At 35.6% G+C, this 13,006-nt stretch overlaps 1 protein-coding gene across 1 annotated transcript in view; it reads left to right on the forward strand.

Moving 5' to 3' along the window:
- DNAH12 (dynein axonemal heavy chain 12) overlaps window positions 1-13,006 on the forward strand; it is a 235,191-nt gene that overhangs the window by 31,940 nt on the left and 190,245 nt on the right. Inside the window, exons 8-12 of the mRNA XM_028110416.2 lie at window positions 1,031-1,219; window positions 1,907-2,063; window positions 3,141-3,232; window positions 3,956-4,134; window positions 6,608-6,743. Coding sequence (XP_027966217.2) covers window positions 1,031-1,219; window positions 1,907-2,063; window positions 3,141-3,232; window positions 3,956-4,134; window positions 6,608-6,743 — 753 coding nt within the window. The remainder of the gene's footprint in view (window positions 1-1,030; window positions 1,220-1,906; window positions 2,064-3,140; window positions 3,233-3,955; window positions 4,135-6,607; window positions 6,744-13,006) is intronic.

The raw sequence follows: 13,006 nt of genomic DNA on the forward strand, positions 1-13,006 counted from the left end.
AAATTTTTCAATGTATCCTTAAAAGGACACGTTTAATATCTAGTATATAACCCTGTGATTAACATACATGACTTCCTTTTTACCTTTATCCTCTTAAGAGGACTATGATTATTTGATAAGAAGTAGAGATGGGGAACATTTTGAAGATGGTTTTAGATCTATATTTATCTGCTTGGCTAAATTTCCAATAGCTGTTTCTACATAAGAATGCATCATTCAGGGGCACCTGGGTGGCTCAGTAGGTTGAGCATCCTATGCTTGGTTTCAGCTCAAGTCATGATCTCAGGGTTGTGAGATGGAGCCCCGGTCCAGCTTTACACTCAGTGTGGAGTCGGCTTGAGATTCTCTCTCCCTTTGCCCCTCCCCACCATCTTGAAAATAAATAAAATCTTTTTATTTAAAAAAAAAAGATTGCATTATTCATTCTTTGGTAACTTACTGTGCACATTTCTCAGTTCCAGTGGCTTCACCCTCACCTAGTGATGTGCTGGAAATCCAGCTTTGGGAATGGGGGAGAAAAGCCCTAATTTGTAGTGTTTGCCAATTTCCTGGTGTAAATATTCCCACCGTGGTGCTTTTCAACCATCCAAGGGTTTAGTAACTGGGTCTTAGAAGCCTTGATTATTTAACAGTTGACTAGGAGATAGCTCTGTACCACTGTCCCTCACCTCATGTGCATGTCACCTCATAACACCCTAACCCTCAGGTGTCTGGCCTCTCCTCCCATTAGTCTTCACCATGTTGTTTAGTTTTCTGTACCAGGGAAAGAAATGCTAAAGAATGTGGAAAATTCTAGTTGCCATATTAAGATTGTTGATATTCTATAAAAAAATTAAAGTTTGCATATATTGTTCTATTTATTATTTTACACCAAATTTAGTAGGAACATATTGTGCTGAATGAAGAAAATTGTGAGGACTAAACAGACTGATAGAATGCCTTAATTATAGGTAATAGCTCACTGATTTTGAACTAAAGGTTAAAGGTTGAATTTGTACATTCTAAAGTAGTAATTTATGATATCATGCAGCTAAAGGATTTCTTAAAGAGAACTGTAGAAGGATTTGTGAAACTCTTTGACCAAGAAGATCAACGTGGGCTGCCAATATTTAAGATGGAATTGACATTTGATGATGATAAAATGGAATTTTATCCTACCTTTCAAGATTTGGAAGATGTTGTTTTGGGTTTGGTAGAGCGGATAACTGAAGCTCTACAGGTATTCTTCCATCCTTATCCAGTGGGTTTCTATATATGGGTCTCTTTCAAAATTTTCAATGGAGTTGAAACTATAAAGTGGACATGTACATAAAATGTTATAACTCTGTTTTATTTCCATCCTCCAAGTTATTTTAAGTTAGAAGTACTTTCTCCTTGATAAAGTTCCCTGGCCAGAAATGATGTTTTCCTTCTTAGAACTTTTATTACAGTTAGGAATTGGTATGTATGTGTCCATTTCATCTTCTCTACATAGTTGTGAGCTTCTTAAGGACAAGATCCATGTCATGTTTGTTCCTTCTACTTTCTAGTATAATCACTTAGACATTATAGTGATTCAATAAAAAGTTGTTGAATGATAGAAAACTAACTCAAGTTTTTATATTAGAGTACAAACTATATAATTCTATTTTATTTTATTATTTTTTAAGGTTTTATTTTTAAGTAATCTCTACACCCAACGTGTGGCTCAAACTCCCAACCCCCAAGATCAAGAGTTGCATGCTATACCGACTGAGACAGCCAGGTGCCCCAAACTATACAATTTTAAATCATGATTTTGCATCGAGTTATCTTTTTTTGGACCATTGAAATCTGAAAAGAATGTTTAAAAATATTGTATAGGATCTATGTATAGACCAATTGCACAGATATTTGTTTCAAAAATTGTCATTTTAATTTTTGTTAGAATGTCCAAACAGTTCCCTCTTGGCTATCAGGAACTTCACCAACTGTAAATCTTGACACACAACTTCCTGAACATGTGTTACAATGGGCTCTTACTACATTGAAGTTGGCAGTACATCATAACTCAGAAGGTGCAAGAAAACATTATGAGACATATGGTATATATCACATATGTAGTATTATACCTTTTATCATAAAAGAATACCATTTTTATTTTAGCTGGACATTGGTCAAGTATTTGGTTGTCTGGGGCTGTCGTGAAAAAAGCAGGAAGAGCCAGAAGTCAGCATTGGCATGGCTTTTGGCAGAATCAAAGATCACACTCAAGAAACTTGAATTCTGTTGTTTAGTCCAAAGGGTGAATGTTAACAGGAACAGAGTAATAAAGCAAAAAAGCAGAGAGAAGAGATGTTGGAATAAGGAGAAAGCTAAATCAAGTTTTAAATTAAGATAATTTTTAATTTTGAAGAGTAGTTTTTTTAAAAAAAGATTTTATTTTTATTTATTTATTTGAGAGAGAGTGAGAAAGAGAGCACAAGAGGGGGTAGGGTCAGAGGGAGAAGCAGACTCCCTACCAAACAGGGAGCCCGATGCTGGACTCCGTCCCGGGACTCTGGGATCATGACCTGAGCCGAAGGCGGTTGCTTAACCAACTGAGCCACCCAGGCGCCCTGAAGAATAGTTTTTTTTTTTAATTTTTTTTTAAAGATTTTATTTATTATTTATTTGAGAGAGAATGAGAGAGAGCACAAGAGGGAAGAGGGTCAGAGGGAGAAGCAGACTCCCTGCTGAGCAGGGAGCCCGATGTGGGACTCGATCTCGGGACTCCAGGATCATGACCTGAGCCGAAGGCAGTCGCTTAACCAACTGAGCCACCCAGGCGCCCCCTGAAGAATAGTTTTGAAGAGACTGCAGCTCAGTTTTACAGTCTCTTCAAGGGTGTATGGGGTCAGTATAGTTATTTAACATTCTCTTAATCAAAACCTTCTATTAACTGGCTTATCTGTACCTCTAAATTATTGTAAGATCATTACATACACTATTTTCTTTATTTTAAAATGCCACGTTTAACCTGGTTTGCTTGTTAAGTCTATTTTTTTCTATTCCTGTTAATATATGTTAATTATTAATAATATTTAATTGAATAGTCTACTTCTTTCCATGATCATATTAAAAAGCACTTTATCTTTTTGAATGGGTCTTATTGAGATTTAAATTAGATTATTAATTTTCAGTTGAAAAATACAATTGGCTTCTTGATGGGACTGCAGATGAGATGATAGAGACTTTTCAGGCAGAAGATCATACTTTTGATGAATACACAGAGGTAAGTGGTAATTCTGTTTTTCATTAACGCCTTTGACTTTCTTTTTTTTAATTAGGGTTTTTTTCTGGAAAGTAAATGTTTCAACTAAAGTTAATAGAATTTCTTATTCAGAATACCATTTTAATAAGCTTATAGGTTAACTAAACAATTTCTTTAGTGATTCATTTACTCATTCATTGCTTCAACAATCACATTCAGACATCTAGCAAGATTTTGGTGACATAAAGATAAATAATACATACACCTTGTCCTGAGGAGCTTATATTTGGCCTGGAAGCCAGACATAGGAGTAACCACTATGACACGTGGACGTAAGTACTGGAATGGAAATGTGTACAAAATGTTGTGGAAGCAAAGATGAGGGAATGATTGTTTCTGCTTTGGAAGATTGGTGAAGGTTTCTTGAAGAAGTGAAAAGTGAACTAGGCTTTGAAGTAGATATTCATAGGTGGAGAAGAGAGGGACTGTAACATGAACAAAGACCAAAAGGGTTTAGGGGTGTTCAGAGACTATCAAATGAACCAAAACAGCTGTAGAACAGGTAACATAGGAATGCAGTACATGGCTGGTTTAGAATATGAAGTTGGAAATATAAGTCGGAGCCATGTGGGACAATTTTAGGGTATCTTTGCTCAAGAGTTTGTATTTTGTTTTGAAGGTTTTTAGCTGTGCAAGTAATATACTTGGATCTGAATTTTAAATCCTTTTTTTTTTAATTTTAAGTTTATAGAAAGATTTTTCAGTCTTGCCTCAGAAATAATGCTTTTGCCTCAGTGGGTTCATTACCCTATGGTGCGTTTGGATTGTGAAGATTTGAAGATAGGCCTAACAAACAAAGCAAAAACCTTTGCAAACATATTACTAAACGATATAGCTTCAAAACATAGAAAAGAAAATGAAAGGTAAGTAGAAGTATTGCTAAACTCAGAATTATAGGGCTAAAAGAAATATTTTGCTAATAATAACTCTTGTTAAAATATGAGGGGCATCTGGCTGGCTCAGTTGGAAGAGCATGCGACTCTTCATCTCGGGGTTGTGAGTTCGATCCCCACATTGGGTGCAGAGATTAGTTAAAATAAATAAATAAATAAACTAACTTTAAAAAATTTTTAATATAAGTACTTACAACTTCTCTTCATAGCTGACTCCTTTTTAAAAAAGATTTTATTTATTTATTTTTATGAGAGAGAGAGAGAGCATGAGTGGTGGGGTGGGGCAGAGGGAGAAGTAGACTCCTTGCTGAGCAGGGAGCCCGATGCAGGACTCAATCCCAGGACCCTGGGATCATGGCCTGAGCCGAAGGCAGACGCTTAACCGACTAAGCCACCCAGGCACCCCTCATAGCTGCCTCCTAAGGAGTTTTCCTTTGTAGTCCTGATGGTCTGGTTTTTGTTTGATACTATTTGAGGGTTGTTTTGAGGCAACCCAGGATATTTTTAAAAAAAGAAATTGAAATAAACCAGTGTTTGAATACAGGTTGCATGAAAATGGAGAGAATATAGACTCTCAATGATATTGAGAAGATCTGGGATTGTTCCTGACCCTAATATTTACTTTTGTGTCACCCAGCTTATTTTCATCATCTGTAAAATAGAGACGGCAATGCTTGCTTTGCAGAGTGGCTGTGAAGTTAGATTCACAAACCAGTGCCCTGCTATCTGAATAGGTCATGCAGATAGTTTTATTTGTCTCATGCTGTGTTTTATTTTGTTTAAACACATTTTGAGTTGGCTATCAACATTTCAAAATTAGAAGATTTTACACACACACACACACACACACACACATCCAGATCTTTTACTTTTCTTGAAAAAGTGGGAAGACCATGCCATGTTGGGCCTTCAGTGGTAAATGGAGCTGAGAAGCAGTTTTCATTTTAGGCAGGGAACGTGCCCTTTGGTTTGTTCACCCACTGCTCAAGCAACTCATCATCCAACTCATTTAACTTATTTGTTGCCTGTTTGTAACATCTGTAAAGATTAAAACCAATATATATAAAGCACTAGGCATAGTGCTTGGAACACGGTACTCAAGCAATGTTAGCTAGTATGTTTATTTTCCCAGAAGCAATGTGAGAAAATCCTGTGCTTTGGAATCTGAAAGACCTGGATTTGAATCCTGGCTCTGTGATGAACTAGTTCTGTGACTCTAGGCAAGTTATTTCATTTCTCTGAGCCTCAGTTTCCTGCTGTGCCAGCTGTAAAATTAATCCCCTCCTTGCAGGACTAATGTTAGCATCACAGATAACATTTGTAAAGCATCTGGCACAAGGCTTGGCATAGAATAGGTGCCCAATTAAGGGAGCTATCACATCAATAAATATTTTTAAGTGAATAAAAATATATGGCTGTCAAAAGTCAAGTATTGTCAGGTATACTTTGTACAAAAGTCTACTCCTATACAAAAATATATCAAAGATGGCAAAGCATCCATTTCTAACAATCCCATTGAATATCAGGAACGATGACAATGCCATAATCAAAAAATGATTTATGTTTAACATGACTTTGGGATTTATTTTTGGAGTATGTGTGACTTTTCTGGAAAATTCTATTACTTCCAACAAAATAATTTTATCTTACTATAAACCCATGACATAAGAGCTGCTGAAAAGTTGTTCAGATTCCTCTGTCTAGTTCATTCTTTAATTCTTTCCTATTTAAATTCTGTACTTGAGGTAGATAACATCAAAAGGAGGAAATGTGTGCCCCTAAGTAAAGTAAAATTTATTAAATAAATTAATAATAATTAAAGAGCAGTTTGCTTGCTCACAGTTTGGTTTAACATCTGCTTGGGCCACCTTGCTCTCAATCAATTTGTTTGCCTCCTTGTCTTTTGCTGTAATGTCTCTCCCCAAGGGTCTTAGATTCTGTTCTAGCAAGAAGAAAGTGCCCCCATAGGATCTCCTGTCTTTTTGTCATTATCCACTTTAATGCATCCCTCCTAAATTTTTGATAATCAAGACTGAACTATCAAGCCCTACACTATCTAATTCCTGCTCACCTTTCCAGCTTCATGTGATATCACCTTCTTTGTTTTCATATTGGCCTGCTTGCTATTCCTAAGTACGCTCTGTATCACACTGCTTACTTAACTGGGTGTTCAAGAGAGTTAAAGAGATCCGCAGAAAAAAAATTTTAATATACCCTAACTTCCACATGAAAATGTTACCTCAGTTTTGTAGATTTTGTAGATGTAAGATGTATGCTGGGTTATATCAGATAAGTTGTCCTTAAATGTTTTAAAACATCTTAGTGATTTAATATTTTGAGGCTATCACAGTTCATATTTTACAATAATCATAATAACACACATGTATTGAGTATGACACGGCATTAATTACCATAGCCATAGTAAAGCAGAGTATTATGTCAGTATTTGCAGCGAATTTGAAGCAATTAAAGAGCATGCATTAAAAGTCCCTGAGACAACAGAAGAGATGATGGATCTGATATCTTATGTAGAAAAAGCCCGGACTACAGGGATTCAAGAGTTGGTTTTACGGATCAAGGTAAGAATCTTTTAATTTACATATTTTAAATTAGTCTCTTTTTATTGTGAAAGATGATAAACATATTGAAAAATGTATAAAACATAAAAAAAGTAGTTATAAGGTGCCTACCTATATTGCCATGACCGAAGGTAAGAAATAGGATATTGCCTGTACCCCTGAATCCCTCTGCATGTGACTTTCTGATCATAACTGCTTCTCTCCCTCTCTCCCCTAGAGGTTTTCCCTTGGTTTCTACAGTAATCACACATTTTTATTCTTTAGTCCCACCAACTATGTGTTCATCCTCAAACAACATGGGCTTAAAATTTTTTCCTTCTTTTATAATTTCTACATTTAGTAGTATGCTTATGCCTACCCCAGCAGAGTACAATATTCATCTGTATTGTACTCTAATTTTTTGTTTAAAATGTGAAATATAACACACATACCCAAAATTGCATAAAGCATAAATTGTGCAATTTAAAATATTATAAAGTAAACACCCCATAATTATCACCCAGGGAAGAGATAGAACCTTGCCAACACACTAGTAGTTCATCACAGTCTCCTCTTTTTCTTGGATGTGAACACTATCCTAACTTTTATAGTAATCACTTCCTTGCACTTCTGTAGAGTTTTACCATCTAAATATGCATTCCTAATCAATATAACTAATTCTCGTCTCATTTGGATCTTTACATAAATAGTCATACTGTTTCTATACTTTTGCATCTTGTCAACATTGTTTCTTAACTTTATTTTCATTGCCGTTTTATATTCACTATCATATAACCATATAATAATTTGTTATTTTAGTTTTATTGTTCTGGATATTTGGTTTGTTTCTACTTATGTTATTAATAGCAATGCTGCTGGGAACATTTCTGGTGTATATATTCATGCATTTTTCCTGGGTATTGTAACATATATTTACTTTCACCTTTACTAGCTAAGGCAAAACTCTTTTCTAAAGTAGTTCCAATTTTATACTCCTATCAGCAGTGTCTAAGAGTCCTATTGTTTTACACCTTACTTATGCTTGCTATTGTGAGATATTTTAAATTTGCTAGGCTGTTCTCTTAACTATAGAGGACAAACTGATGGTTACCAAGGGGGGGAGGTGAGTGCGGATGGGTGAGTGAAATAGAGATGGGGATTAAGGAGTGCACTTGTGATGAGCACAGGGTGATATATGGAAGTCCTGAATTAGTATATTATGCACCTGAAACTAATATTATATTGTATGCTAACTAACTGGATTTTAAATAAAAACTTTAAAAAAAGAAAAAGGAAGAAAATTTCTGTTCTGTTAGGTGGAAATCATTGTATTTTTAATTTGCATTTTATTGAAAACAAATGAATTTGAACACTTTTTGTATGCTTTTTAAAAATAATTTTTGTATTGTGAAGGTAACATATGACAATAGAAAAGTAGGAGGTACAGAAAAACATTAAGCTGACCAAAAACATGAAACATTTTCTACTTAATAGAAAATTGAGTACCATATTTTTAAGATTGCATCATAAACAAAAAAAGATTGCATAATAAACATGTTTGACTTAAGATTGAAACGTAATTATGAAACATAAAAATGTATTTTTGAATATTTTAACTTACAGGTTTAGATGTAGATATGTTAAGAATAAGTGAATTATTTAACCATTCACTGTTGGATATTTAAGATACTGCCAGTCTTTATCTTTTAATTTATTTTTAAAAAATTTGTTTTTAAGATTCTTCCAGTTCTTTTTAAAGTTTACATTCAATTAATTAACATATAATATTTTAGTTTCAGAGGTAGAGTTCAGTGATTCTTCAGTCTTTTTTTTTTCATTGCTTTTTACTTCTGTAAATAATATTTAGAGAAGTATATTGAAAAGCATTCCTCTAAGTTTGTCATTAGCAATATGTCCAATGTCTTTACAAATGCTGTGCCCCACAAAGAAGGATTAATTGTAAGATCAGGCTGTGATTGACCTGAACACAGATTTTTTCTAAGCTGAAAGATTTCTTGTTTCATTCCATTTTGCATTTGAACACACTGTATGTTGTGTTTCCCCATTAAACTGCAAGTATATGATTATAATTATTAAAAAAATAGTATATTGGGGTATTTCAAAATACCAGACGCCTCGGATATTCCCATGTTAACAAGTGGGGAAAAGAATAACCCCTATTTGAAGTCTTCAGAAACACAAGTGCTTCATCAGTCTTATATAATACCCAGTGCTCATTACATCGCATGCCCTCCTTAATGCCCATCATCCAGTTACCCTATCCTCCCACCCCCTCCCCTTCAGCAACCCTCAGTTTGTTTCCTAGAGTTAAGAGTCTCTTATGGTTTGTCTCACTGTCTGATTTCATCTTGTTTTATTTTTCCCTCCTTCCCTATGATCCTGTTTTGTTTCTTAAATTCCACATATAAGTGAGATCATATGATAATTGTCTCTCTGATTGACTTATTTTGCTTAGCATAATACCCTCCAGTTCCATCCACATCATTGCAAAGACAAGATTTTTTTTTGATGGCTGAGTAGTATTCCATTATATAAATATATACACCACATCTTCTTTATCCATTCATCTGTTGATGGACATCTGGGCTCTTTCCATAGTTTGCCTACTGTGGGCATTGCTGCTATAAACGCTGGGGTACATGTGCCCCTTCAAATCACTACATTTGTATCCTTTAGATAAACACCTAGTAGTGAAATTGCTGGGTCATAGAGTAGCTCTGTTCAACTTTTTGAGGAACCTCCATACTGTTTTCCAGACTGGTTGCACCAGCTTGCATTCCCACCAACAGTGTAAGAGGGTTCCCCTTTCTCTGCATCCTCACCAACAACTGTTGTTTACTGCTTGTTCATTTTAGTCATTCTGACTGGTGTGAGGTGGTTTATCATTGTGGTTTTGATTTGTATTTCCCGATGCTGAGTGATATTGAGCATTTTTTCATATGTCTGTTGGCCATTTGGATGTCTTCTTTGGAGAAGTGTCTGTTCATGTCTTCTGCCCATTTCTTGATTGGATTCTTTGTTCTTTGGGTGTTGAGTTTGTTAAGTTCTTTATAGATTTTGGATACTAGCCCTTTATCTGATATGTCATTTGCAAATATCTTCTCCCATCTGTTGGTTGTCTTTTGGTTTTGTTGACTGTTTCCTTTGCTTTTTATTTTGATGAAATCCCAATAGTTCAGTTTTGCTTTTGTTTCCCTTGCCTTTAGAGATGTGTCTAGCAAGAACTTGTTGAGGCTGAGGTCACAGAGCTTGCTGCCTGTGTTCTCCTCTAGGATTTTGATGGATTCCTGTCTCACATTTAGTTCTTTCATCCATTTTGAGTCTATTTTTGTGTATGGTGTAAGAAAGTGGTCTGGTTTCATTCTTCTGGATGTGGCTGTCAAATTTTCCCAACACCATTTGTTGAAGAGACTGTCTTTTTTCCATTGGATATTCTTTCCTGCTTTGTCAAAGATTAGTTGACCATAGAGTTGAGGGTCAATTTCTGGGCTCTCTATTCTGTTCCATTGATCTGTGTGTCTGTTTTTGTGCCAGTACCATACTGTCTTGATGATTACAGCTTTGTAGTAATAGAGCTTGAAGTCCAGAATCGTAATGCCATCAGCTTTGTTTTTCTTTTTCAACATTCTTTTGGCTATTTGGGGTCTTTTCTGGTTCCATACAAATTTTAGGATTATTTGTTGCAGCTCTGTGAAGAAAGTGGATGGTATTTTGATAGGGATTGCATTGAATGTACAGATTGCTCTAGGTAGCATAGACATTTTAACAATATTTGTTCTTCCAATCCGTGAACATGAAATGTTTTTCCATTTCTTTGTGTCTTTCTCGATTTCTTTCATTAGTGTTTATAGTTTTCTGAGTGCAGATCCTTTGCCTCTTTGGTTAGGTTTATTCCTGGATATCTTATGGTTTTGGGTGCAACTGTAAATGGGATCGACTCCTTAATTTCTCTTTCTTCTGTCTTGTTGGTGGTATATAGAAATGCAACTGATTTCTGTGTATTGATTTTATATTCTGCCACTTTACTGAATTCCTGTATGAGTTCTAGCAGTTTTGGGGTGGAGTCTTTCGGTTTTCCACATAAAGTATCATATCATCTGCAAAGAGTGAGAGTTTGACTTCTTCTTTACTGATTCGGATGCCTTTTATTTCTTTTTGTTGTCTGATTGCTGAGGCTAAGACTTCTAGTACAATGTTGAATAGCAGTGGTGATAGTGGACATCCCTGCCATGTTCCTGACCTTAGGGGAAAAGCTCTCAGTTTTTCCCCATTGAGTATGATATTCACTGTGGGTTTTTCATAGATGGCTTTTATGATATTGAGATATGTACCCTCTATCCCTATACTCTGATTTGATCAAGAAAGGATGCTGTACTTTGTCAAATGCTTTTTCTGCATCTGTTGAGAGGATCATAAGTTTCTTGTTCTTTCTTTTATTAATGTATTGTATCACATTGATTGATTTGCAGATGTTGAACCAAACTTGCAGCCCAGGAATAAATCCCAGTTGGTCGTGGTGAATAATCCTTTTAATGTACTGTTGGATCCTACTGGCTAGTATTTTGGTGAGAATTTTTGCATCCATGTTGATCAGGGATATTGGTCTGTAGTTCTTTTTGATGGCGTCTTTGGTTTTGGGATCAAGGTAATGCTGGCCTCCTAAAATGAGTTTGGAAGTTTTCCTTCCATTTCCATTTTTTGGGACAGTTTCAGAAGAATAAGTAATAATTCTTTAAATGTTTGGAAGAATTCCCCTGGGAAGCTGTCTGGCCCTGGGCTTTTGTTTGTTAGGAGATTTTTGATTACTGTTTAAATTTCCTTACTGGTTATGGGTCTGTTCAGGTTTTCTCTTTCTTCCTGGTTCAGTTTTGGTAGTTTATACATCTCTAGGAATGCATCCATTTCTTCCAGATTGTCTAATTAGTTGGCATATAGTTGCTCATAATATGTTTTTACAATTATTTGTGTTTCTTTGGTGTTGGTTGTGATCTCTCCTCCTTCATTCATGATTTTATTTATTTCGTTTTTTTTTCTTTTTGGTAAGTCTGGCCAGGGGTTTATCAATCTTATTAATTCTTTCAAAAAACCAGCTCTTAGTGTCATTGATCTGTTCTACTGTTCTTTTGGTTTCTCTTTCATTGATTTCTGCTCTAATCTTTATAAATTCTCTTCTCCTGCTGGATTTAGGCTTTATTTGCTGTTCTTTCTCCAGCTCCTCTAGGTGTAAGGTTAGGTTGTTTATTTGAGACCTTTCTTTGTTTCTTGAGAAAGGCTTGTATTGCTATATACTTTCCTCTTAGGACTGCCTTTGCTGCATCCCAAAGGTTTTGAACAGTTGTGTTTTCATTTTCATTTGTTTTCATGAATTTTAAAAATTCTTCTTCAATTTCCTGGCTGACCCATTCATTCATTAGTAGGGTGCTCTTTAACCTCCATGTATTTGAGTTCTTTACAAATTTGCTCTTGTGATTGAGTTCCAGTTTCAAAGCATTGTTGTCTTAAAATATGCAGGGGATGATCCCAGTTTTTTGGTACTGGTTGAGACCTGATTTGTGACCCAGGTTGTGATCTATTCTGGATTATGTTCCATGTGCACTCAAGAAGAATGTGTATTCGGTTGCTTTAGGATGGAATGTTCTGAATATATCTGTGAAGTCCATCTGGTCCAGTGTGTCATTTAAAGCCCTAGTTTTCTTGTTGATCTTCTGCTTAGATGATCTGTCCATTGCAGTGAGTAAGGTGTTAAAGTCCCCTTTCAATCTGTAGGTGCCTTTGGGTCTAAAACGAGTCTCTTGCAGACAGCATATTGATGGGTCTTGCTTTTTTATCCAATCTGATACCCTATGTCTTTTGATTGGGGCATTTAGCCCATTTACATTCAGAGTAACTATTGAAAGATATGAATTTAGTGCTATTGTATTACCCATAAAGTCTCTGTTTCTGTATATTGTCTGTGTTCCTTTCTGGTCTATGTTACTTTTGGGCTCTCTTCTTTGCTTAAAGGATCCCCTTTAATATTTCTTGCAGGGCTGGTTTAGTGATCACAAATTCTTTTAGTTTCTGTTTGTCCTGGAAGCTTTTTATCTCTCCTTCTATGTTGAATGACATCCTAGCTGGATAAAGTATTCTTGGCTGCATATTTTACTCATTTAGCACCCTGGCTAGATCATGGCAGTTCCTCTGGCCTGCCAGGTCTGTGGATAGGTCTGCTGCCAGTCTAATGTTTCTACCCTTGTAGGTTACATACCTCTTGTCCCAAGCTG

The sequence above is a fragment of the Eumetopias jubatus genome, unplaced genomic scaffold (genome assembly GCF_037043125.1).
Source record: "Eumetopias jubatus isolate StellerSeaLion01/CBP00866 unplaced genomic scaffold, mEumJub1_p1.0 scaffold_1, whole genome shotgun sequence".
NCBI classification, from domain to species: domain Eukaryota; kingdom Metazoa; phylum Chordata; class Mammalia; order Carnivora; family Otariidae; genus Eumetopias; species Eumetopias jubatus.